The sequence below is a fragment of the Bos mutus genome, chromosome 4 (genome assembly GCF_027580195.1).
Source record: "Bos mutus isolate GX-2022 chromosome 4, NWIPB_WYAK_1.1, whole genome shotgun sequence".
Classification (NCBI taxonomy): domain Eukaryota; kingdom Metazoa; phylum Chordata; class Mammalia; order Artiodactyla; family Bovidae; genus Bos; species Bos mutus.
Window position 1 is genome coordinate 19110510 of NC_091620.1, and position 26949 is coordinate 19137458.

At 39.6% G+C, this 26949-nt stretch overlaps 1 protein-coding gene across 1 annotated transcript in view; it reads right to left on the reverse strand.

Annotated features, from left to right (window-relative positions):
* The window catches only part of AGK (acylglycerol kinase), a 102221-nt gene that overhangs the window by 38582 nt on the left and 36690 nt on the right, over positions 1-26949 (reverse strand). The window contains exons 4-9 of the mRNA XM_005901068.2: positions 24423-24502; positions 17623-17698; positions 12681-12773; positions 11056-11088; positions 9591-9685; positions 4844-4913 (exon numbers count right to left, since the gene is read on the reverse strand). Of these exons, the coding sequence (XP_005901130.1) occupies positions 4844-4913; positions 9591-9685; positions 11056-11088; positions 12681-12773; positions 17623-17698; positions 24423-24502 (447 nt within the window). The remainder of the gene's footprint in view (positions 1-4843; positions 4914-9590; positions 9686-11055; positions 11089-12680; positions 12774-17622; positions 17699-24422; positions 24503-26949) is intronic.

Here is a 26949-nt window from a genome sequence, read left to right on the forward strand (position 1 = left end):
GATTAGAGTCAGTTACATTAAGATTAATGTTTTAGGCAAGACACTACATAGGTGATGCTGCGTCCTTCTCAGTGTATCATATCAGGAGGCAGACGATGTTCATCTGTCCCATTACTGGTGATGCTGTTTGATCACTTGGATAAGGTGGTGTATGCTAGATCTCTCTATGATAAAGGTGTTTTTTCCCTTTGTAATGATTAAGTACAGTAATCTGGCATAATATTTGTTTCTCAACAACCTTCTATTCAATGTGTGCAGCATCCACTGATGATCTCTGCTTGAATTACTTCGTTAGTGACTGCCAAACGGTAATTCTCTAACTCTGTCATAACTTACACAATTTGGTGATTCTTCTGTAATATGACTGTAGCTTCAGGATTGATCATTTTTATTTAATGTATTATAATCCATTAGCATTACTCTTTTTGATGTTCAAACTGCCCCAAAAGTGGTTAGTAGGATACCATCGAAATAGTTGATAAAAGGAGAGAAACAAAAGGCAAAAGAAAGAAGGCAAGACACACCCATCTGAATGCAGAGTTCCAAAGAACAGCCAAGGAGTGGTAAGAAAGCCTTCCTCAGCGATCAATGCAAAGAAATAAGAGGAAAACAATAAAATGGGAAAGACTAGAGATCTCTTCAAGAAAATCAGAGATACCAAGGGAACATTTCATGCAAAGATGGGCACAATAAAGGACAGAAATGGTATGGACCTAACAGAAGCAGAAGATATTAAGAAGAGGTGGCAAGAATACACAGAAGAACTATACAAAAAAGATCTTCACGACCCAGATAATCACGATGGTGTGATCACTCACCTAGAGCCAGACATCCTAGAGTATGAAGTCAACTGGGCCTTAGGAAACATCACTACAAACAAAGCTAGTGGAGGTGATAGAATTCCAGCTGAGCTATTTCAAATCCTAAAAGATGATGCTGTTAAAGTACTACACTCAATATGCCAGCAAAGCCACTGCTGTTTTCCAAATTTGGCCACAGCAGTGGCCACAGGAAAAGGTCAGTTTTCATTCCAATCCAAAAGAAAGGCAATGCCAAAGAATGTTCAAATTACCACACAACTGCACTCATCTCACACACTAGCAAAGTAATGCTAAAAATTCTCCAAGCTAGGCTTCAACAGTACATGAACCAAGAACTTCAAGAGGTTCAAGCTGGATTTAGAAAAGGTAGAGGAACCAGAGATCAAATTGCCAACATCCACTGAATCACAGAAAAAGCAAAGAGAATTCCAGAAAAACATCTATTTCTGCTTCACTGACTATGCTAAAGCCTTTGACTGTGTGAATCACAACAAGCTGTGGAAAATTCTTAAAGAGATGGGAATATCAGACCATCTTACCTGGGAATCCTGCATGCAGGTCAAGAAGCAACAATTAGAACTAAACATGGAACAGCAGACTGGTTCTGAATTGAGGAAGGAGTACGTCAAGGCTGTATACTGTCACCCTGCTTATTTAACGTAGATGCAGAGTAATTCCGGGTTGGATGAAGCACAAGCTGGAATCAAGATTGCTGGGAGAAATATCAAGAACCTCAGATATACAGATGACACCGCCCTTATGGCAGAAAGCAAAGAGGAGCTAAAGAGCCTCTTGATGAAAGTGAAAGAGAGTGAAAAAGCTAGCTTAAATCTCAACATTCAAAAAACAAAGATCATGGCATCCAGTCCCATCACTTCATGGCAAATAGATAGGGAAACAATGGAAACAGTGACAGAGTTTATTTTCTTGGGCTCAAAAATCACTGCAGATGGTGTCTGCAGCCATGAAATTAAAATACACTTGCTCCTTGGAAGAAAACTTTGACAAACCTCGGCAGCATATTAAAAAGCAGAGATATTACAATTATTAATATGTAATACAGATATTACATATTACCTTTGCCGACAAAGGTCCATACAGTCAAAGCTGTGATTTTTCCAGTAGTTATATATGGATGCAAGATTTGGACCATAATGAAGGCTGAGCACAGAAGAATTGACACTTTTGAACTGTGGTGCTGGAGAAGACTCTTGAGAGTCTTGAACTCTCAAGACCCTTAAAATGCAAGGAGATCAAACCAGTCAGTCCTAAAGGAAATCATTCCTATATACTCATTGAAAGGACTGATGCTGAAGCTCCAATACTTTGGCCACCTGATCAGATCAGATCAGTCGCTCAGTCGTGTCCGACTCTTTGCGACCCCATGAACTGCAGCACGCCAGGCCTCCCTGTCCATCACCAACTCCCAGAGTTCACTCAGACTCACATCCATCGAGTCAGTGATGCCATCCAGCCATCTCATCCTCTGTCGTCCCCTTCTCCTCCTGCCCCCAATCCCTCCCAGCATCAGAGTCTTTTCCAATGAGTCAACTCTTCCCATGAGGTGGCCAAAGTACTGGAGTTTCAGCTTTAGCATCATTCCTTCCAAAGAAATCCCAGGGCTGATCTCCTTCAGAATGGACTGGTTGGATCTCCTTGCAGTCCAAGGGACTCTCAAGAGTCTTCTCCAACACCACAGTTCAAAAGCATCAATTCTTCGGTGCTCAGCCTTCTTCACAGTCCAACTTTCACATCTGTATATAACCACAGGAAAAACCATAACTTTCCTTCCAAGAAGTAAGCATCTTTTAATTTCATGGCTGCAATCACCATCTGCAGTGATTATGGAGCCCAGAAAAATGAAGTCAGCCACTGTTTCCACTGTTTCCCCATCTATCTGCCATGAAGTGATGGGACCAGATGCCATGATCTTCGTTTTCTGAATGTTGAGCTTTAAGCCAACTTTTTCACTCTCCTCTTTCACTTTCATCAAGAGGCTTTTTAGTTCCTCTTCACTTTCTGCCATAAGGGTGGTGTCATCTGCATATCTGAGGTTATTGATATTTCTCCCAGCAATCTTGATTCCAGTTTGTGTTTCTTCCAATCCAGCGTTTCTCATGATGTACTCTGCATATAAGTTAAATAAACAGGGTGACAATATACAGCCTTGACGTACTCCTTTTCCTATTTGGAACTAGTCTATTGTTCCATGTCCAGTTCCAACTTTTGCTTCCTGACCTGCATACAAATTTCTCAAGAGGCAGATCAGGTGGTCTGGTATTCCCATCTCTTTCAGAATTTTCCACAGTTTATTGTGATCCACACAGTCAAAGGCTTTGGCATAGTCAATAAAGCAGAAATAGATGTTTTTCTGGAACTCTCTTGCTTTTTCCATGATCCAGCAGATGTTGGCAATTTGATCTCTGGTTCCTCTGCCTTTTCTAAAACCAGCTTGAACATCAGGAAGTTCACGGTTCACATATTGCTGAAGCCTGGCTTGGAGAATTTTGAGCATTACTTTACTAGAGTGTGAGATGAGTGCAATTGTGCAGTAGTTTGAGCATTCTTTGGCATTGCCTTTCATGATGAGCCAACTCATTGGAAAAGACCCTGATGCTGAGAAAGATTGAAGGCAGGAGGAGAAGGGGACGACAGTGGACAAAATGGTTGGGTGGCATCACCAACTCAATGGACGTGAGTTTGAGCAAGCTCTGGGACATAGTGAAGGACCGGGAAGCCTAGCGTGCGGCAGTCCAGGGGGTTGCAAAGAGTCGGACACGACTGAGTGACTGAACAACAATGAAGGACAGCATCAGGCTGGCTCCCGTGTCATTTCAGTGTTGTCCCCATTCGTTTTTGAGCAGTTCTTTGCCTTGTTCTTGCCCTGAAACTGAAAGACATCTCTGCACAGAGTGCTGCGAAGTTTTATTAGGGCATGCACTTAAGAGACCAAAATCTGGGCGCCAGGTATGCTCACTGCTGCTTGTTGTCACTGTCTCAAGCCCCTTCAGTGGGCAGAGCCAGCAAATGTATTTCTAGAATAATTCATGAGTTTACCTACAAATCACTAAGAAAATGTTAGGCCACCCAAAAGAAGACATAGGAAGCAACAGAGAACATTGTTCCCACCCTAAAGCTGAGAAAAAGCCTGATAATCTACAGAATCATAATTTTTCTTAAGCTCTTCAGAGAGTTGAGAATACAAGAAAACAAAATAACCTAAATTCCCAACAGAAGGCCCTCCAGAGGAGAGACAGGCCATGAGAAGGGTTCTGCCCATGGCAGAACATGAGATTAAGAGGCAGCCACTATACAAACACCAACGATGAAACCAGGCGCTGTCCCACATGCTTTTATTCGCTCTTCTGGTATTCAAAACAACTGTATAAGATAAAAAAATTACTTGTGGGTCAAACGTAACCAACAGAGGAACTAAAAATCATGATACAACTATATTGAGAGGCAATGTAGAGGACTTCTGATACGTAAGAGAGGCCAAGAGATAAGGCCTAAAACTGATAAACTGAACTGTGTGTGCATGCTCAGTCGCTCTACCGTGTCTGACTCTTCGTGATCCCGTGGACCATAGCCCACCGGGCTTCTCTGTCCATGAATTTTTGCAGGCAAGAATACTGGAGTGGGTTGCCATTTCCTTCTCCAGGGGATCTTGCCAGCATAGGGATTGAACCCGTGTCTCCTGGATCGGCAGGCAGGTTCTTTACCACCGCGCCACCTGGGACGCCTCCTACACGAATTTCATGGGAAAATGGTTATGATGCAAATTTCAAATTTTGTGGGGGGTTTTTAAACTGCAATTTTAAAAAGTAGCATCATAGGTATACTAATTAGTGGTAACAGCTAGAATAACCAGGTAAAATTATTTTCTATGTGGAGTTATACTTCAGATAGGAAAGGGTAAGATGAGGAATTGGTTTCATTCTAACATTATTTGAACTATTACATTTTTTTAAATATGTATTAGCTTGTAATTTTTTGTAACTCTGATGAAAAGACCTCCTTACCTTTATCTGTAAGACATCAAGTGGAACTGTCTCTCCTTTCACAATGGCAAGTGTAGCATCTGTAATATGTCTAAAAGGTAACAAGAAGGAAATTATTACGTTGTGAAGAATAAGCAGCAGTACCCCCAAGACACACACACCCACGTTTACACACACTCACCACCCCCAAAACCATTCCTGCCCAGAGTACCAACAGATGAATTAGGAAAAAGACATATCCCTTCGAAATACCCCCAAGAAAACAGAATGAAGGAGTACAAAAGAATTGCTGATACACATAGAGTGGAAGGCTCTGATACAGACTCAAAAAGAAGGCTTCAGCAAAGAGAAGTTTATAGGAAGCACTGATCATTTATTTACTTCACACTTACTGAGGGTCTGCATTGTGTCCAACTCTTATCATTGGAAATTATGATAAATAAATAACATCTTTCATTCATTGTAACAAAGTCAAGCACTTCAAAAACCATACAGCTTTTTACTCTAATAATCTGAAGGATAACTAAAGGACAGGACTGGGCCTCCCTGGTTGGCTCAGTGGTAATGAATCCGCCTGCCAGCGCAGGAGACATGAATTCGATGCCCTGATTCAGGAAGATTCCAAATGCTGCAGAGCAACTAAGCCCATGTGCCCCAATACCAAGCCTGTGCTCTAGAGCCAGGGAGCCGCAAGTGCTGAGCTCGCGTGCCGCAAGTACTACAGCCCGTGTGCCCTGGAGCCCGTGTGCCCTGGAGCCCGTGCTGCACAAGAGAAGTCACCACGATAAGTCCACACACCGCAACTAGAGAGCAGCCCCTACTTGCCCCAATTAGAGAGAAGTCCACATAGCAACAGAGACCCAGCACAGCCATAAATAAAAATAAACAATAACATTATTTTAAAAAAGAAAAAAAAGCAACTACGTATCTCTGGTGTGGGGATTACATTCAAAAAAAGAAAAAAATAATAAAGGCCAAGATTCATTGAAGTTATTTTAGAAAAATATAATACATCCTCAAAATATACACATTAGTGCTTGGATGACTTTCTGGGTTCCCTAGTAAGCAAGCTGAAACTTAATAAACAACCTCATTTACTTTCTCAAATTTCTCTTTATCCCATTTTCCCCTCCAAGACAGATGCTATGTGGGAAGCAGGTAGAAGTCTAGAAAATGAGATTCAATTTAGGAGAAAGCAAGATGCATGATCACCGGTTCAGATTAATTCGATATAAATATATTAATTTCAAAGGAAGTTATAAGAAAGAATCCTAAAGTTCCGTGCTTGCTCTGAGTGGTACCTAGCACATTAAGAGGTTTAAGAAGTGCTTTTGAGAGGCTGACCTTTAAAAAATGTTCTGACTGAAAAATGCCTTTCCATATTAATTTTTTTCAAAATTGCTTGGCAGAAGATGGTTAACATGCAACCTTAAATTTGTCATCCTCTGGCAATAATTGAAAGTTCTAAATAAAGCTGCCCTGTAGCATGGAACAGCTATTTTTTAGGCTTATTTATCGGCAACATTCCGAATTCAAAATTCCTTTTTCTTCTGTAGTAATTATGGTACAACAAATCTTGACAGCAATGCAAAAAGCAAAGCCTTGTTCTTTTAAATAGCCTCAGGCACCTGCCATGTTAAGAGGGTCTACAAAATTCTGAACCCAGGGCAGACCGACTTAATTACCTAAGAGCCCTGGGGCATGCTTATAAATTAAGTTTTAAAAATCTTCAAATTATAAATAGAAGCAGCAACAACATTAGTTTAACTACAGGGAAAATCAGCTCTCAAGACACTGAGGGCTACCTAAGGACTTGAGGGCGGGCGCCCAGCACAGACCCTGGCTTTGGATAGGTGAGGGATTCTCCCAGGAATGCCGTCTGCCTCTGCATTGCTGACATATTCGGTAACGCTGGCAAGCAGTTTGAATAATCTACACTGACAGGCGGAAAGAACAGCTATCACAAGTGATCAAGACCCGAACCAGACAGGATTTGTCTCTGACAAGCAAAAACGTTTAACTCACTGGGTGTCATATTTATTGTCCCTCCGAAATTCTAAACCAGGGGAAAATATACAGCAAAAAGAAATGCCACGTTCGGCTGCAGGAAGACTGGTAAAGGACTGAATAGATGAAGACTTGAGGCATGAGGGACATTTTAATAAAGACCTGATATTAGTGTATGTCTACATTTATGCCTAATCTGTGATATATGGACCAAGGCTTTTATCTAAAACAAAGAACTGAATTGTTAAAAGATATAGGATGACTCCTAAAATTAAACAGCAATAATAAATCCATAAAACCAGTCGATTCAAAATCCGCAAGCAGAACTGGACAGCCACATGCAGAAGAATGAAACTGCACCACTAGCTTACACCAGACGCAAAGATAAACTCAAAATGGTTTAAAGACCTGAATGTAGTAAGACCTGAAACCATAAAACTCCTAAAAGAAAAGAGGGTAAGCTTCTTGACGTAAGACTTGGTGATGATTTCTGAATCTGAAACCAAAAGCAACAAAAGCAAAAATAAAAAAGTGGGACTACATTATACTAAAAACCTTCTGGAGAGCAAAGGAAACCAGCAACAAAATGAAAAGGCAACCTGAGGAATGGGAGGAAATATTTGCAAGTCATATATTTGCTAAGTGGTTAATATCCAAAACATATAAATATCTCATACAACAGAGGAAAAAAAAATCCACTTGAAAAATGACCAGATGATTGGAGCAGACATTTTTCCAAAGAAGACATACAGATGGCCACATGTACATGAAAAGATGGCCCGGAAGCATGAAACTTCAGGGAAAAGCAAATTGAAACACATAGAGATATCCCCTCATACCCGTGAGAACGGCTATTATCAAAAAGATAAGAAATAACAAGTGTTATGGAGGATGTGGAGAAAAGGGAACCCTTGTTCACTGTTGGTGGGAATGTTAAATTGATACAGCCACTGTGGAAAACAGTATGGAGATTCCTCAAAGAGTTAAAAATAGAACTACGATACAATTCAGCAAGGCCACTTCTAGCTATTTATCCAAAGAAAACAAAAGCACTAACTCTCAAGATATATGCACCATATTTGTTGCAGCATTATTTACAATAGCTAAGATATGGAAACAAGCCAAGTGTCCACTGACAGGTGAATGGATAGAGAATATGTGATACATGTATATGTTCGTGCACACACACAGTATTCAGCAATACAAAAGAATGAAATTATGCCATTTGCAACAGCATGGATGAACTGGAGGGTGCTACGCTAAGTGAAGTTAAGTCAGACAGAGAAAGACAAATACTATATGATCTCACTTACATGTGGGTGGCATCTAATGACACGGAACAGATTGGTGTTTGTCAGAGGTGGGGTGAGAGAGGCGGGCAAAACAGGTGAAGGGGGTCAAAAGTTACAAAATAAGTAAGTTGTGGGGACGGAAGGTATAGCGTGGCAACTAATGCTAATACTGTGCTGTATGTCTGAAAGTTTTAAAGAGAGCATATCTTAAAAGCTCCCTGTAAGGGAAAAAATTCTGTAACTACTGTCAGGTGGCAGATGTCAACTACACTTACTGTGGTGATATACACATATTGAATCATTGTGTGGTACATCTGAGACGAATATATTGTTGTATGTCCATTACACTTTAAAAGAAAAATCCCAAAGCAGAAATAAAAAAATAATCCAAAACAGAAAATCACTTGCATATTGTTATTGTCATTGATTCGGAAGGTTATAAACAGAAATGCCTTGAGAATATTTCAGTTCATTCATTCAACAAACACTATTTATTGACCTCTCCAATGTGTCACAAAGCCTTAATGATCAGGCATTTAAAAAGGATAACCAACAAGGACCTACTGAATAGCACAGGGAACTCTGAGCAATGTTATGTGACAGCCTGGACAGGGGGTAGTTTGGAGGAGAAGAGATACATGTATATGCATGGCTAAGTCCCCTCACTGTTCACCTGAAATTATTAACAACATTGTTAATTGGCTATATCCTAATACAAAACAAAAAGTTTAAAAAATAAACAAAGATCAGGCAACTGACAATAAGAACCTGATAAGGATGTGTCCAAGATTCTATTTCTAATCAAAGTCACAACTCAAATTCAAGATTCCCATCTTCTTGAAAGACTCAATTTTTGTTTACATAATGCTTTCAAAAGAAAAGTGCAATGGTAACAATTTGCCTGACTCCTGAAGACAGTGGTAGACTCACAGCAATTTAATTTAGATGTCAGGGCTGCACTGCTTTCTGTCTACTCTCTCTGTACTGTCTTCTACTTTAGGCGTTCACTAAAGGAGGTAACTATATTTGGTTGTTTTAGCTCCTTATATTATCAAGGTAATGGAGCCAAGACTGCTGGCTCGGTCTCCATGGGGGATTTGCTATTTGTCATCATGCATACTTAACGCAAACAAATGAGCACTGCGAATCTGTCTTCACCAGAGGATCTTACAGCACAAAGGCACACAAACAGTACGCCTGGATCAGCAAAGCTAACTTCATAAGAAAAAAAGGACATCAGTATTCATTGCCATACCTCACCTGGGGACTTAATATTAGATCACCAGGGTCCCACCACCCAACAGAGAAACTTCCCAATCAACCGAATGCTTGAACTCTGATCTCCTCCTCTTAATGATCTGAAGTTTCAGGCTAGCAAAACTCAAAAAGAAAACTGTATCACACATGCGGATCTGCCATTCCCAGGCTCTCTCACCCACAAATGCTACCATCCCACACTGACAACCTACTGGACTTTGTTTCCACTTTCGGCAAAGAGTGTCTGACTCAAACTACTGGTCTGGCCCAGTGGGATGAATCCGATGGGAATCTTACTGAAGGTAGCCTGGGGGGAAGAAAATGAGAGGGAAGTTTTATTGTTATGGTCAGAAAATGAGATTGAACAAAGAGGCACAGATGTGTCCATAAAACAAAGTAAGTGACCCTGGCCCTGCCTCCCTGTCTTCCTTCCCACGCCCCTAGACCAGCCATCATGCAATCCTGAGGAAGCAGTTTCTACAACAAGGCAGTTCATGAACAACAAAACTTCAAATTTGGAAGAAATACTTGAATACTCACTAATACCAATGGGTTGAAAGAAATTTGGTTAAGAAAATGAGTGTCTTGGATATTACGTAACTGCATGACTGTGACAGAGTATATTACTTTGCCACACTATTTGACAAAGTTGCAGATAAAATTCAATTTAAAAAGTCTAACATTGGTATAGTGACTGAGGACAGGTGAAACTGCCTTGTAAACTACTGCAAGTATAAACAAGGCTAAGAGAAAATGCAAGGTCAAATAGCAGAAGAATGGCATCGCAGAGGACTTAACTAAATGCTACAAATACTAATAGATACTGTAAGGTTCTAAAGACTATTTTGAGCTCAATCTATTATTACTAAGGGACTGTGAAGGATCTTCTTCCTTGTGGTTACTTTCTTTTTTCTTGTTGTATTTCTTATTTAAAATACTTTAAATTATTGTAGAAAAGTGGATAAAATAATCTCACAACACCCATGTAACTAAGACCCAGATTTGGCAAATATTACATTTTGCCATATTTGCTTCAGAGTTTTAAGAGAGAAATTGATGCAGATGCAGTTCAAGTCCCTTCTCACCCTCTTCCTCTTTCCCTTCCCCCAAAGGAAACCAGCCATCCATCATCATAGACTTGGTACAATTCCTTTCCATCCACGTTATTATCCTTTGACTACACAGTTGATGCTTCCATCAACAGTATCTTTGTTCTCTGAATTTTAAAACTTTGGAGAAATGCATAACATGCTTTGGCAACCTGACTTTTTTATTGAATATTTTTTAGATTTACCACGTAGATGTTTGTAAGTCTAGTTCATTCATTTTAACTGTTGTGTGGCTTCCAACATATGAATATATCACGGTTTATTAATGAAGGAATCCTTTGAGAAAAAGATTTTATAAGGAAATTTTATAGTTTAAACAACTCTTGGTTTAAAAAAAAAAAAAACATTGGATATTCTAGATTCCCAAAGCAGGAAAAGTCCACCACGGGTTAATAAAAGTGTTCTATGACAGGCAGATTTTACTTTCTAAAATCCAAGGAAGCAAAACTTGTTCCCACCTTAAAACATGAAATAGGGAGGAAAGTAGGGAGGGAGTGAGGAAGGGAGGAATAAAGAAAGAGGAGTAAAGAAAAAGTCAAAATGCAATTATTCTTATTTTAAAGCTCACCTCATCTTCTCTTCGAAGAACTCCAGTAATAACCTAAAAATGTTTAAAAAAATTATTATAAACACCTTGTAGTTCCTTTATCATAAAATAATTGGATTCAATTTTCATGGACCACAAACTTGTTCCTGTTTTCTTCCTAGAAACTATGTCAAAAGATGTATTGGTTCTTAAAACACAAACCATTCTCCAATAAGATCAGAGCTAAATTAGGTTTTATTCTTCACCTGGGATCAATAGGACTATAAAGACTAAGATAAAATAATTATGAAACCTCCACATTATATTAGCAAAATTATGTTTTAAGTTCGATAAGATGGGTCACTCAGAAGCCTGCTCTCAATAAAAGTTTCTTATCGATGAATACAAAGACAAGGAGAATTGTGTTCCCTCTATAAAAAGACATTTTTAATTTTAATTTTTACATAATTTACTTTTCACTTTTAAACTATAACGCACAAGTCTTGTAAAAACTGTAAAAAATACCTGAAGAAAAAATACTTCCTCATTAACCCACCAGACATCATTAGTGAGTTGTTTACATTCTGTTACATTTCTCTCCAATTCCTTTTTTTTTTAATCAGGGCATAGTTTTATGACTAGATTATACCAGATACACAATTTGGTTATCTTTCTTAAAAACATTTTGTGAAGTCAAGGCCGACGCCAATCTTCTCCGCCATCTCCTGCCGCCCTGAACTTTGGGATGAAATGGGGCTCTGCTGTGGCCCACTTCATTCTTTGCTGGCATGCTATCTGTTTTCTTCACACTTCATTAAAAAGCCATAAAAACAATTACAAGATCATTAGCACAGCCTTTTTAAAGAAGCAGCTTACTAAGGCTCACATGGTTGCTAAATTAAACACAGGACAATGCCCTGCCTGCTGGGAGCTCTTGACCCACAAACACCAGGAAACCAGAGGCAGAGGCAAAAGGCAAGAAATGAGGTCCGGAGGCAGCGTCTACACAGGCCGGGCGACTGGGGGGAGGGGCCCTGCACGGGGCTCTTCAGGGGCTTCCAACACACAATGAAGGGCCTGGTCTACTGCCCTGGAAGAGAAGAGCACTCCCATGGCAATATGCTTACTGTCCCAGGCAAGCAATATGGAAAAGGGACTGCAGAACAAAGGCAGGACACACACTGGAACATGGAACCTCCGCCTCTAAAGGCACCATTGGGAGGTAACACTGCCTAGGATGGAAATGATATGAGAATGGACACAGGCCTTCTTTTAAAAAGGGAATCATTATTGAAGTTTTACAAGAAACCTTCCCATAATTGAAACTACAATTCCATAATAAATAGGGCTACTGCAGAAGAGTCGTCAAAATGTAAAAAGCATTTCACACCCAGCACCATTTTGTACCCTGTTTTATTCCACTTTGTCTACCTTCAATTTGATAGAACAAAAACCTTTCTATGTGCTGGGTTCAGAATTTATACAAAACAATGAAATAAAAGGAAAAATGTAATGCTATGCTTGCTTCACAGAGAAAACAATCCTAGAAAGAATGGATTACCAAGAAATCATTTCCTTAAACGATAATCACTTTATGCCCCCGCTCTAAGATCTCACTTCTATTTTCCTCATTTTCAAAATGGCTCCAGACAGAAAAGTGGCCATACCTCTTGCAAAGTCCCGTCACCTCCAGCAACAATGATCACATCTGTGTTTTCCATCAGTTCCAGGAGTTTCTTGGCCTGGCCCTCATAATCTGTCTGCAATACAAAGGAAGCCTTTGGTAAATGTATCATCCCTAGAGCCGCAAGGCCAAAGGTCTAAACATGTAGAAGTTTCTTTACAGTTTTACACTGTATCTTTTCTTAAATTCATAATTGATGCATATGAAAAACTAAATATCTGCTAAAGCAACTAGTTATGGTTTTTATAGTTTTATATGTTTAGAGCTGGAAGGGACCTCAGAAACCATCTAGTCAGCTCCTTGCTTTAAAAATAAAATTCAAACTCAAACTGATGTGTCTCAGTTACAGTTAGCCAATCAGGGGACTCATTTTCAGTCCAGTGCAGATTTTACTATTCATTTATCCAATGACTTTCATCTGAAAGCAAGAGGTCAAATGTATACGCAAATAAGGAGAAACAGATATAATGAAAAGAGCACAGATTTGAGAGCCCAAGAGACCCAGATTAAACCCCAACTCTATTTTTAGCTGAGTGGCTTTAAACCCTCAAGATCTTAATTTCCTTATCAATGAAATCATGTGTACTGGAAGAAAGGGTAAGAGATTTCTCGTGCAAAGCAAACAGTAAGGTACCTGTTCTTAACTGGTACTGTGTAAATAACGGCTTCCCCAGTGGCTCAGCTGGTAAAGAACCCGCCTGCCAACGCAACAGACGCAGATTCAATCTCTGGGTCGGGAGGATCTCCTGAAGAAGGAAATGGCAATGTGCTCCAGTATTCCTGCCTGGAAAATTCCATGGATAGAGGAGCCTGGTGGGCTACAGTCCATGGGGTTGCATAGAGTTGGACACGACAGAGCGACTAAAACCAAATACTGGATTTTAACAGATGTAAAGGTAATGCAATTAATAATAAGGAAACACTATCTCCTGTGGACATTTTACTAGCCAAACTAATAGGCAAAAATTAAGAGACTTGAGGTTTCAGATGGGCTAAAGCACCCAGCCATAGTCAACACAGAAAAGAAAATGAAGTCCCTACACTAACATCCTCTCATCTCATGAAGTACGGTTCTACTTCTATCCTGAAAAACTCAAAGACTGGCTTTGTAGTTATACATTTGCAAACACATCTTTTTTCACACTTAACAGCTTATTAGAAAGGATTTAGATGAACAAATGAAGAGGTACCTGGGGCAAACTGTGTGGAGAGGGGCATCCCATGCCCTCTCTGGTACACCACTTCTCAGATCTCCACAGGTTCACCAGCCCTGAAGCTCTCTGAACCCTGTCCCTTCGGATTTTTATGTTGGTTTCAATACATATCCATGGTTGATTAAATTGTTGCCCTCTAGTGGTTGAGCTCAATCAATCCAAATATTTCATTAAAAAAAAAAAAAAGAATATATGTTGATCCTAATTTAAAAGGAGGCCTTGTAAACATCCTGAAATAGGTGACCACTGGTAATCTGCAAGGGTTCTCCAAGAACAAGGCTCTCAGACTATTCTCATCTTTGACAGATTACTAGATAAGAAGATATGGGAATCCAAACAGACATTCTATCTGGTCCTCAGCAAGGCACCTGGCAAGCTATTTGATAATATCCTTGGGAACAAGGTGGAGATAAGTGGGAACAATACTCTGGGATACAAATGGGTGAACTGATTACCAAGTGAACATCTATGCTCTAAGTAACATGCCCCCAAGGGAGGGACATCAAATTGTAGGCAGATTCCTGATGACATTTTTTTAGGGCTCTCCATTCAGCCTTTTCCTGCATAACACTTGATCAACAAGGAGAGGAAAGGTCATTTACTGAATATATAAGTGATACAAACCTGACAATCTTGCCCGTCCTGACTTCTCCAACCTCATCCTCTCTGCCTGTCTCTCCTTGCTCATCCTCCTCTAACTACACTGGCCTTCTTACTCTTCCTCAAACACCCACAAATACTCTGCAGAGCCTCTGAACGTGCAGCATGCTGGCCCTGGATCCTCTCCCTCGCCCACCTGCATGACTCACATTTCCTCCAGGTCTCTTTCAAAGGGCATCTTATAAGACCAGCCTTCTTTGGCTTCCTGGACTAAACTAACACCCCCATTACTTTTCTTATCCCTCTTGACTTTTCCTCTTGGCACTCACCACCACCTGACAAATCGTAAGTTTTTTTATATACGTTTATCATGTGCATCCCTTCTTTTCCCACTTTAGAATTTCTCTGAGGGCAGACAGGGAAAATGTTTTGTTCAGACTGTATCCTCAATACCTAGAACAGAGTTTACTTTATAGGAGGTGCTGTGGTTGTTTAGTTGCCAAGTAGTGTCTGACTCTTTGTGACCCCATGGACTGCAGCCCACGAGGTTCTTCTGTCCATGGGATCTCCCAGGCAAGAATACTGGAGTGGGTTGCCATTCTCTTTTCCAGGGGATCTTCCCGACCCACGGATCAAACCTACATCTGATGAGTTGGCACGTGGATTCTTTACCACTGGGCCACCTGGGGTACTCAAATATTTGCACGAAAAAGTGAAAAATAGGAATGAGTACAGGAATGAAAGAACCAAAATTTCAAAAGACACTGACATATTTAACAGACCATAATTTAAAAGATTACATTAATACGGATGATATATTTGAGGCTCTAACCTTAAGAGGAAAATTCTAAATGCACCAAAGAGAAAGGAGAAAGAGTGGCCTAAGGATGCAAAAAACTCAAATTTTATACCTTTCATAAAAATTAACTCAAAATGGATCACAGATCTAAATGCAAATAAAAAACTATAAAATCTCTAGAAAATAACATAGTTGAGGATCTAGATGATCCTGGGTTTGGTGATGAGTCTTTAAATAAATCACCAAAAGCAACCCTAAAAGAAAAAATTGGTAAGTTGGACTTTCTTAAAATTAAAAAGATAAGTAAAAATTACACCCGGCAAAAACTAACCAAAGTAAGCTAGTATGGTTAACTAATAACACTAAATAAAATAGACCACACTAAAAGGCAGCATTAATGCTAAAGGGTTATGCATTATGACGGGTTCAAAATGCAAGAAAAATGAAATAATTTGAAATGTGAATGCGTCTACTGACATAGTCTTAAAATATAAAAGAGCAAAAGTGGATAAAACTACATTGAGAAATAGACAAATCTATCCAGTGGGATATTTCTAATACCTCTTTCTGAATAATCTATAGTTAAAACAGAAGAAAACAGTAAGGACATTGTAAGTTTTGAACTACACAATTAACAGACTTGACTTACTGGGCATATATAGAACATGGTACCCAATAACTGATACCCGTTCTTTTCAGGCATACATAAAACATTTATGAAAACAAACCACATGGCGAGGCCATAAAACAAATTTCAACCAACCTTAAAATACTGGAATTATATACACTACATTCTTTGACTATAGCACAATTAAATCAGAAATCATTAACAGAAAGATGGGGAAAAGTTTTAGATTTGAAAATTTTAAAACATGACTAACTCACAGGTCAAATAAAAATCATGATGAAAATTAGAAAATATTTAGAACTGAATGATAATGAAAATATATCAAAACTTCCAGGATGTAGCTGAAGCACCAAACACTAGGAAAGAAGGGTGAAAATTAATGAAATGAATATTCAAGTTAAAATGTCAGAACAGCAGAAGCAGGAAAAAAAAAATCCAAAGAAAGGAGAATGAAGGAAACAGTGAAACAAACATAAATAAAGGGATCAACAGGCCAAAAAATGGTTCTTGGCAAGATTAAATTGACACAGCCCTCACATGACTGGGAGGCAAAAAAAAGATGGTATGGATAAACAATAAAACAATATTGAGCATGCCAATGATTTATTTCATATGGTACAGAAATTTAAAAGAAGATTTTATGAACAACGTGATGCCTATTAATTTGAAACCTTAGACGAAATGCAGAAATTCCTTTAAAATTTTTAACCTTACTAATACTAATGGAACATCTTGATGTACTTCTACAGGCACTAAAGAAACTTAATACACACATACAAAAAAATTTCCCGTCAAAGAAAGCTCCAGTCAGGCCCAGGTGGTTCTACTTTTGAGTTCAACCAAACATTCCAGGGATAAATAGTATCAGTCTTAAATGACCATTCTCAGCTCTCTCATACTAGAGTCTGCAGTATACATTACAGGTTCTAAAACAAGCGCCAGTGTTCCCCTCTTTCCCAGCCCTGGAGGCAGACAACTGGAAGACCCTCTCTCAGACAAGGTGCAGTTCAGCACTGCATGGTCAAGTGGACTGAATGCCCATCCAGCCTCTAAGATTCAATCAAAGTGTCTAATATCAAAAATCAGTAAACCACAGACTTAAAAACAGGTGACACAGTGATTTTTACCAAATACATACACCTATATACACACCATACACAAAGCACTTAAAGTCAACAAAGTGGGGCCTTGAGGCATCTTCTGAAGTACACATTCCCTCTCATTTATTTCTGACCCCCTTTCTTCATATCCAAATCTTGAAAATTCTAAAGCTTTACCACTTAAAATTCCTCACCAGAGGTAATTCCTTATCAGAAAGAAAATGTTTACCTGTCTGCCAAGAAATTAATTACTCAAACTTGAAGTTTTTTGTTTTTTTAAAGAGTCAGAAGAATTCTTACAGCTATAACAACTTTTCATCTTCTAAGAGACAAGAGTTCCAAGTCCTATCTTTCAGAGGAAAGGAACCAGGTTCATGGCTCCATTTAATCCTATTCTGAAAATGAAAAGCTGAGAGTGGTTGGGAAAAACAATATAATTGTATTAATTATCAGAAGAAGAACACAACGTTGATTTCTCTGTTCTTACCTCCTTACGTGATAAACGATTTCTGCTAAGAAGTAAAGAGAACAGGATATAAGGAGGGGTGGCTTGGATAAAATTAACACTCTAGAGCAATTCTCACCTTAACGATAGTAACATCCATGCCAGATAAGTGTAAAATCGGGGCAGCATTTTTTTCAAATAGAGTCCTGGCTTTGCTGTAAACAAAGGAAAAAATACAAATATTTTAACAGGAGTGCTCAGGAGGGAAAATAAAAAGCCCAACTATCTTCTCTAGAATAGGACGAGGAACAGCCTAGCGCACACAGTCTTCCTCTATTTGTTCAACCCAGGAAGCTAATGATGAGTAATGAATGGGTTTCTCTGGGTAGAAACACGGACTCTCTCACTCTAGAGCCCCCAGGAGCTTGCCCCTATCCATATGGGATGCTTACAGTTCACATTCTAGCTCCCCCAGGGGACTTTTTTTTTTTTTACACTAGATATGGCTCCAGTCTAGCAACAACGTCTGATTCATTCAACAAGCACTACCGACCTTCTACTGTGTGCTAGACACATAGGAGCGGGACAAACAAGAGGACAAGGCAGACAGACAAACGTGTGATTCAGGTAAAATGTAACAAGCCCTCAAGGGACTTCTTATAGTCCACTGGTGGACTGAGAATGTATTTAACATTTTTCATGTAGTCTGAGAGAACAGATTGAACCAAAGAGAGTATTGCTTAATTCTGACTCAGTGAACACAACCTTTGAAGGAAAGAGACATCATTTTTAACAATTTCAAATACTAGGAGTATCTCCATTTCTTGAGTTTTACCCCTGTAGTGAAATCCCTGGAGAAAGAGCAAAATTCTTTTCCATGGAGGCAGAATTTCTGCTGGGAAAGGGAGAAGTTCTAAATTACCTAATCTTACTATGGATATTTGGTAGCTTGTCTAAAACTCCAAGGGGCCTCCCTGGTGGCTCAGCTGGTACAGAATCTACCAGCAATGCGGGAGACCTGGGTTCCATCCCTGGGTTGGGAAGATCTCCTGGAGAAGGGAAAGGCTATCCACTCCAGTATTCTGGCCTGGAGAATTCCCTGGACTGTATAGTTCATGGGGTAGCAAAGAGCCGGACACAACGGAGAGACTCTCACTGTCACTTTCTAAAACTCCCAGTCATGTGCTTCTCAGGGTAGCCCTGGCACATGGTCCACACCTCTCACAGGGACTTTTACCTTCTATGATGAATAGTGGTTCCCAAGACAGTCTTCAGGACTAGACTGGAAGCCTTGCAAAAACACACACCTAACCTTATTAGTCCTTGAGTCCTATGGCCTTTAGCATTATGAGTGGTATACTTAGAAGGTTATTCAGTAAGCACCTGGTACATTAATGTACTTATGAATGAATGAATAATCCATTCCAAATGTAGACAGGTATATTGTGAGGAAAAGGAAATGAGACAATTGTGGTATCCGATAACAACAGAAATAAAACTCTCTTAGGAGAGTTTGTGTGTTTTAAAAGTATCATAGACATCATTCTAGTAGTGACCCTTGTCCAATTCAGGTCAAGATTCAAAAACAAGAGCCTAGAAATCAAGGGATACAGAAGCTGCAGAAAGTTCCCAATCACAGAGTCTCAAGGTTGAATAAATGTTAAACATACCAATCAGCTGACGTCTTTTACTCAAATATTTTCAACTATCGTATCACAAAACAGAAACAAAAACTAGCACTTTCAAAACAATCAACACCAAACATCTATCTTTTACATTCACACTTACCCAGTCCTCTATCAAAAAGATTATTTTTCTTATCAGTGAGGCATGCTTTGAATTTCTTAAGAATATTTTATACTAGAAAGAGATGCAAAAGTAGTGAATGAGGAACATGTAAAGTTATGCACAGACCAAATTCAACGTTCTTTAAAAAGAAGTAACTACCACATGGAATACAAAACATAAAACGTTTCTGATTATGAACAAAAACAGAAATTGAGAAACTTGAGCAAATTTTCACAAGAGACAAAAGAATAGCTTGAGCCAAGGGCCCACCTAGGCAGGTAATAAGCAAATGAAACAAACCGATCCTCCCACTTCTATGGCTCCGAATGCTTATTAGAATGAATGGGAAAGGCTAAATGGAAACTCCTCCTTCCCAAATCACCATTTCTGGGGCTTAGACCAACAATAAAAGGCTGAGCTGGTGATACTGTAAACACTCCTTCTTGCAGGACTGCTTTCATTAACAGGCTAGTAAGAAAGGTCAGGTGGAAGTGGATCAGATCTATCTCTGGGAGGCAGGACTCTGGCGAAGTCTCAAGTGGCTGTATTAATCATTTATAACACACCTGTGGGCTCCTCTGAGCTAGCTTAGGAAATAACATTTGCAAAAGTACAATGAGGTATCACCTCACACACAGTCAAATGGCATCATCAAAAAAATCTACAAACAATAAATTCTGGAGAGTGTGTGGAGAGAAGGGAACCCTCTTACACTGTTGGTGGGGATGCAAATTGGTTCAGCCACCATGGAGAACAGTATGGAGGTTCCTTAAAAAACTGAAAACAGAGCTACCATATGATACAGTAATCCCACACCTGGGCATAACATATATTCGAAAAAGATGCAAACTCTAATTTGAAAGGATACATAGATGCACCCTAATGTTCACAGCAGCACAATTTACAATAGCTAAAACCTGGAAGCAACCAAAGTGTCCATCGACAGATGAATGGATAAAGATGTGGTGTGTACACACACACATATGCATGCACACACACACACACGCACGCACGCGCACACACACACACACACAGTGGAATATTACTCAGCCATAAAAAAGAATGAAATATTGTCATCTGCAACAACATGGATGGACCTAGAGATCATCACACTAAGTGAAATAAGTCAGAAAGAACGAGAAAAATTTTATATAATATTACTTACATGTGGCATGTAAAAAAAAATTATTTTAAAAACAGAAATAAACTCACAAACATAGAAAATAAACTTACGGCTACCAAAGTGGGGAGGGATAAATTAGGAGTATGGGATTAACAGATACACACTATTATATATAAATTAGATAAACAAAGAAGATTTACCAGTTAATTGTTTTTTTTTTTTTTTTTGCCAAGCAGCACATGGGATCTTAGTTCCCTGACCAGGGATTGAAACCGAGCCTCCCGCATTGGAAGTATGGCATCTTAATCACTGGACGGCCAAGGAAGTCCCAACAAAGATTTACTGTATAGCACAAGGAACTACATTCAATGTATTATAATAATCAATAATGGAAAAGGATCTGAAAAAATATATATGTATATATAACTGAATCATTCTGCTGTACATCTGAACCTAACACAATACTGTAACTCAACTATAATTTTAAAAAAAGAAAAAAATATCTGAACATTTGGGCCTTTATTCACATATTTATGTGATGCCACAGGTACAGACAATCTCGAAGATGAAAGTGAAGACATTTTTTTTCCTTCTAATGTTCCATATAAAAGATTGAAAAACAAGTGTTACCAGTACGAAATGTATTATTTATTATATAATTAAGGGTGAGATAGCACCAGAGTCAAATAAAAACTTTCTATACTACAGCAATTTCCAGGTTCCTGCACACACAAAAAATAATTACTCCTTAATGTATTATGTATTAATGCTAAACACAGTTATCTTATTTCCTAAAGCTCTAATGTAGTTTTAAACCAGTACTACATAATGAAATAGCTACATGATAAATTATAAATTATGTGTCAGGGCAAAGCCAAGATGACAAAAATAGTACAATTAAGTAGTGAAAGCGATTTCAGAGTGACTGCTTCCTAGAAGCATGCAGGATTCACCTTGTCAAAGCGGACCATGACTTTAGAAAGATTTTCCTTACTCTCGTCTGCAGATAAAGGTATCATATTTTTCAACAAGAACTTCACCTTTAAAATCACAAATACATTTCCATGTAAAAGTGTAAGCAGAACCTAAAACTGCTTTTAAAAGAAGTGTCATTGTTTAAAAATGCAAATATCTCTTAGATGTAAAAATTCAAAATGACTGATTATAGCTTAAACAATTGCCATATAGATCATCAGAATTGGCAAGTTACTAACTTACTAGGTCTCTAGAGGAATAGGACCTGGAACAGTTACATTAGTTCGGACAGAAGGAGAGGTCCAAGGGTGGAGAGTCAAGTAAAGAACCTTTTGAACTCAGCCTACAGGTCAGTAAGGGCTTCCCAGTGGGTAAAGAACCCGTCTGCCAATGTAGAAGATGCAGGGATCAACCCAGGGATCAAACCCTGCCAGTGTAGAAGACGCAGGAGACTTGAGTTCGATCCCTGGGTCGCGAAGATCCCTGTAAGAGGAAATGGCAACCCAGTCCAGTATCCACACCTGAAAAATCCCATGGACAGAGGATCCTGGTGGGCTACAGTCCATGGGGTTGCAAAGAGTTGGACACGACAGAGTGACTAACACTACAGGTCTGTAACAACAAGGACAGCAGCTTATATTTCTTTAATCGAATGCTAACTATGAAATGGAAGGAATGCAAAAGACTTTAGAGGTGTTATCTCATTTAATCCTGAAGGATTACATGGTAATTTTTATAAGGTATGTGCCATTATTTTACCATTTTACAGATGCGTATAAATTGAGGAGTTAAGAAGCTAAAAAGCAACACCCGCAGCATCACAGAGCAGAAGAGAGGAAACAGACCTGATCCTCCAGACTCAAACTCACATCCAGTTCCCTGCCGGCTTCTCCCAAAAGCCAACAGTGACTATTTAGCTATCTTGGGTATTTTGATTGTGTTCTGTTAGAACTGTTGTTGGTATTTTTGTTTAGTGCTGGTTTAAACAAGAATGAGGGAAGTCCCTGGTGGTCCAGTGGATAAGAATCCACCTTGCAATGCTGGGGAAAGTGAAAGTGAAAGTCGCTCAGTTGTGTCCGACTCTTTGCGACCCCATGGACGACACAGCCCATGGAATTCTCCAGCCCAGAATACTGAAGTAATGCTGGGGACGCAGGTTCAATCCCTGGTTGGGGAACTAAGATCCCACATGCCACAACTAAGACCCTATGCAGCCAAGCAAATAAATATATATAAGTAAATATTACACAAGAACGGTCATAAGGGCTTATGCTAAGTATGTTTAGGGCAGCAGGAAGTGGCTGCAACAAAGGTGGGCAAATATGATTCAATTAGGTAGAGCAATGAAGTCGATTTAGGCAGTCCGTAGTAAGTATCTCAAACTGCTAAATTCAAAAGAAATAAGGCAGGGCTAGTCCTCACATCTGTGAACCCACACTCACTACCTCCCTAGAAAAGATAAGAGAAACTTATTTCAGAACTCCTGCTTTTCTTTCCAGACAACGTCAAACATACCACTTAAGAGCCGCTCCCAACTATGCTTTTTCTTGTTCTCATTATCTTAATGCCATTTGACTTTGACCTTACAGAATCCAATCTAATACATATTTATTAATTTTCTGATTCTCAATCAGGGCAAAAAGAATTATTCTGGTCCTCAGAAAGAATAAAAGGTATCACTCTCCCCCTCCCCCACCAATTCTTACTATTTAAAAAATAATAATTTTAGGACTTCCCTGGTGGTAGAGTGGGATGGGAATGTGCCTGCTGATGCAGGGGACACGGGTTCGATCCCTGGTCCAGGAAGACTCCACACGCCGCTGAGCAGCTAAGGCCATGCACCACAGCTACTGGGCCTGAGTGTCGCAACTGCTGAAGCCCATACACCCTTGAGCCTGTGCTCTGCAACAAGAGAAGCCACCACAATGACAAGCCCAAGCACTGCAACAATGAGTAGCCCCTGCTCACTGCAACTAGAGAAAGCCTCCGTGCACAGCAGCAAAGACCCAGCAAAGCCGTAAATAAACAAAAAACAATCGTAATTTTAAATTTTAAATGATTTCTTCTAGAAACTATCAAAAATCCTTTCCAACTGAATGAGTTGTTCCCAACTAATAGTATTAAAGAAAAAGTTTTTTATTTTGCTTACGGTACTTTTTAAAAAATTAAGACTGTAGCCTGCCAGGCTCCTCTGTCCATGGTATTTTCCAGGCAAGAGTACTGGAGTGGGATGCCATTTCCTTCTCTAGGAGATCTTCCCAACCCAGGGATCAAACCCAGGTCTCCCACATTGCAGGCAGACGCTTTATCCTCTGAGCCACCAGGGAAGCCCAAGTTCACAGTAAAAAAGAGTAGACAATACAGAGTTCTCACATAACCCCCTCCCTGATCCTCCCCCCTATCCCACAACACACAGTCTCCCTCCCTTTCAACATTCTGCACCAGTATCCTACATTTGTTACAATAAATGAACACATGACTATCAACCAAGGTCCCAGCTAGTCCTCACATGTTAATTCTCACAACTGCCTCACATGACCCCTCCAGGACTGTTAGAACAGTGACATAGCAAGGGACCTAAGTCTGCCCTCCTATCTCTAACCACAGTCCCCCACCGCCAAGCGTCATTTCCTTAGTCGGGAAGACTGAGCGTCCTCCCGGCTGACCTCCAAGACCTAACTCTACATTCATTGCATGGGGGAAGAATGTTTCTGACCTCACAAGGCCACAATATTCTTGGCCATCTCTGAACATCTCATATCACGGCAGCAGAAGCTATTCCCAAGGTGACTAGGACCAAGCAGATAAGACTGATTTGAGTGAGCTAATTCTGCAATAATTATTAAAATTCAATTAGACAAGTTGGCTAAGCATCAGTGAGCTTTACAGTTATATCCCCTTAAACCGTGATTTCTACAATACAATTGAATCTTATGGCTACAAGAGCAATGAACCCAGTGCTTCCAGTTTCACAGACTCCAACCAGCTGCCTGACACCGTGACTCTTTGCCCCTGGAAAAACTGAATTTGTAACAAAGCACAGACTGAACTACCCTTTGCAAGCTGCAGGGTTGAGAAACACAGTTGCCTTCTTCACTTGCGCATTGGGAGGAATAAGTTGATTGCCAAACACCTAAAAAGGAACAAAGAAAAGTTTTCAGTAAGTGTCCTTCTATTGAGTTAGTGAACACATATATTCTTTCATTCCAAAAGAATTTACTTCCGGTGTCTACCCTGAGGAAGCCAAGGTTCTTCCAAGATTTCGTATTGACAACCCCACCATCAGCTCAGTTCAGGTGCTCGGTTGTGTCTGACTCTTTGCGACCCCATGAATCGCAGCAACCCCACCGTAAACAACAATAAAGCTGCATGAATCTAAAAAGAATGACACCAACGAATTTACTTATAAAACAGAAACAGATTCACAGACTCAGAGAAGAAACTTAAGGTTGCCACAGGGGAGGAATGGGGGAAGGGATAGTTAGGGAATTTGGGATCGACATGTACTCATTGTTACAATTAAAATGGATAAGCAACAAAGACCTACTGTAACAGCACAGGGAACTCTGCTCAATGTTATGTGCCAGCCTAAATGGGAGATGGGTTTGGAGGAGATTCAGTTCGGTCACTCAGTCGTGTCCAGCTGTTTGCGACCCCATGGACTGCAGCACACCAGGCTTCCCTGTCCATCACCAACTGCCGGAGCTTGCTCAAACTCATGTCCACTGAGTTGGTGAAGCCATCCAACCATCTCATCCTCTGTTGTCCCCTTCTCTTCCTGCCTTCAATCATTCCCAGAATCAGGGTCTTCTCCAATGAGTCAGCTCTTCATATCAAGTGGCCAAATATTGGGAGTTTCAGCTTCAGCATCAGTCCTTCCAATGAAAATTCAGGACTGATTTCCTTTAGGATGGACTAGTTGGATCTCCCTGCAGTCCAAGGGACTCTCAAGAGTCTTCTTCAACACCACCTTTGAATCGATGTTCAAAAGCATTGATTCTCCAGTGCTCAGCTTTCTTTATAGTTCAACGCTCACATCCATACATGACAACTGGAAAAACCATAGCTTTGACTAGACAGACCTTTGTTGGCAAAGTAATGTCTCTGCTTTTTAATATGCTGTCTAGATTGGTCACAGTTTTTCTTCCTAGGAGTAAGCATCTTTTAATTTCATGGCTGCACTCACCATCTGCAGTGATTTTGGAGCCCCCAAAAAATAAAGTCTGTCACTGTTTCCATTGTTTCCCCATCTATTTGCCATGAAGTGATGGGACTGCATGCCATGATCTTAGTTTTCTGAACATTGAGTTTTAAGCTAACTTTTTCACTCTCCTCTTTCATTTTCATCAAGGCTCTTTAGTTCTTCTTCACTTTCTGCCATAAGTGTGGTGCCATCTGTGTATCTGAGGTTATTGATATTTCTCCCAGCAATCTTGATTCCAGCTTGTGCTTCATCTAGCCCGGTATTTCACATGATGCACTCTGCATATAAGTTAAATAAGCAGGGTGACAATATACAGCCTTGACGTACTCCTTTCCTGATTTGGAACCAGTCTGTTGTTCTATGTCCAGTTCTAACTGCTGCTTCTTGACCTGCATAAAGATTTCTCAGGAGGCAGGTCAGGTGGTCTGGTATTCCCATCTCTTTAAGAATTTTCCACATTTTGGGGGGGAATAGAAACATGTATATATATAAGGCTGAGTCCCTCTGCTGTTTACCTGAAACTATCACATTTTTAATCAACTATACTACAATACAAAACAAAAAGTTTAAAAAAAGTGGACCGTTACTTAATAAAAGTAAGCTAAATTATAATAAAACACCCACTTCATTCACTTACTACAGGTAAGTAACTTTTCTTTTCTCTATAAGATAGGGCTAGGTTTATTGCAACCAAAAAGGATGCAGTCTGTCACAAAGGAAGTTTGTCTTTAGTTTTCAGAATATAATCATTTTTCCTTTTAAGTGAAATGAAAGTCACTCAGTCGTGTCCAACTCTCTGGGACCCCATGGACGATTCAATCCATGGAATTCTCCAGGTGAGAATACTGGATTGGGTAGCCTTTCCCTTCTCCAGGGGTTCTTCCCAACCATCTATAAAGCTTATTAATGAAAAATCTTTGTGTTACCAATTAACCTTCATATCTCTATACACATAAAAAATAAATCTCATACTCTAGCTGCTTCCTTTCTTTGCAACCCTGAATGATAACTCAGTAGCATCAACTGGTACAGGAAAAGAAACATAATTAATGTTTACTAAGTGCCTAATATTTGCCACTTCCACACATATTGTTCTTAGTTCTCAGAAACTAAGTAGGAATTAAATATTCCCATGTCTATAGATGAGAAAGCCAAGATTCAGAAAAATTAAGTCAAAGTGTTAATAAATTACAAGTTCAGAATTTATATCCATCTAACTTCAAAACCCAAGCTTCCACTCTATCAGTTCTAAAGAGAAGACAATGGATGAGACAGAGTTCAGACTCACAGATAAGATGCAAGGGGTTACAATGGGGACTAATCACAGCTGCCACTGCTCCATCAGGATGGGAGAAGATAGTCAATAAAAAGAAGCA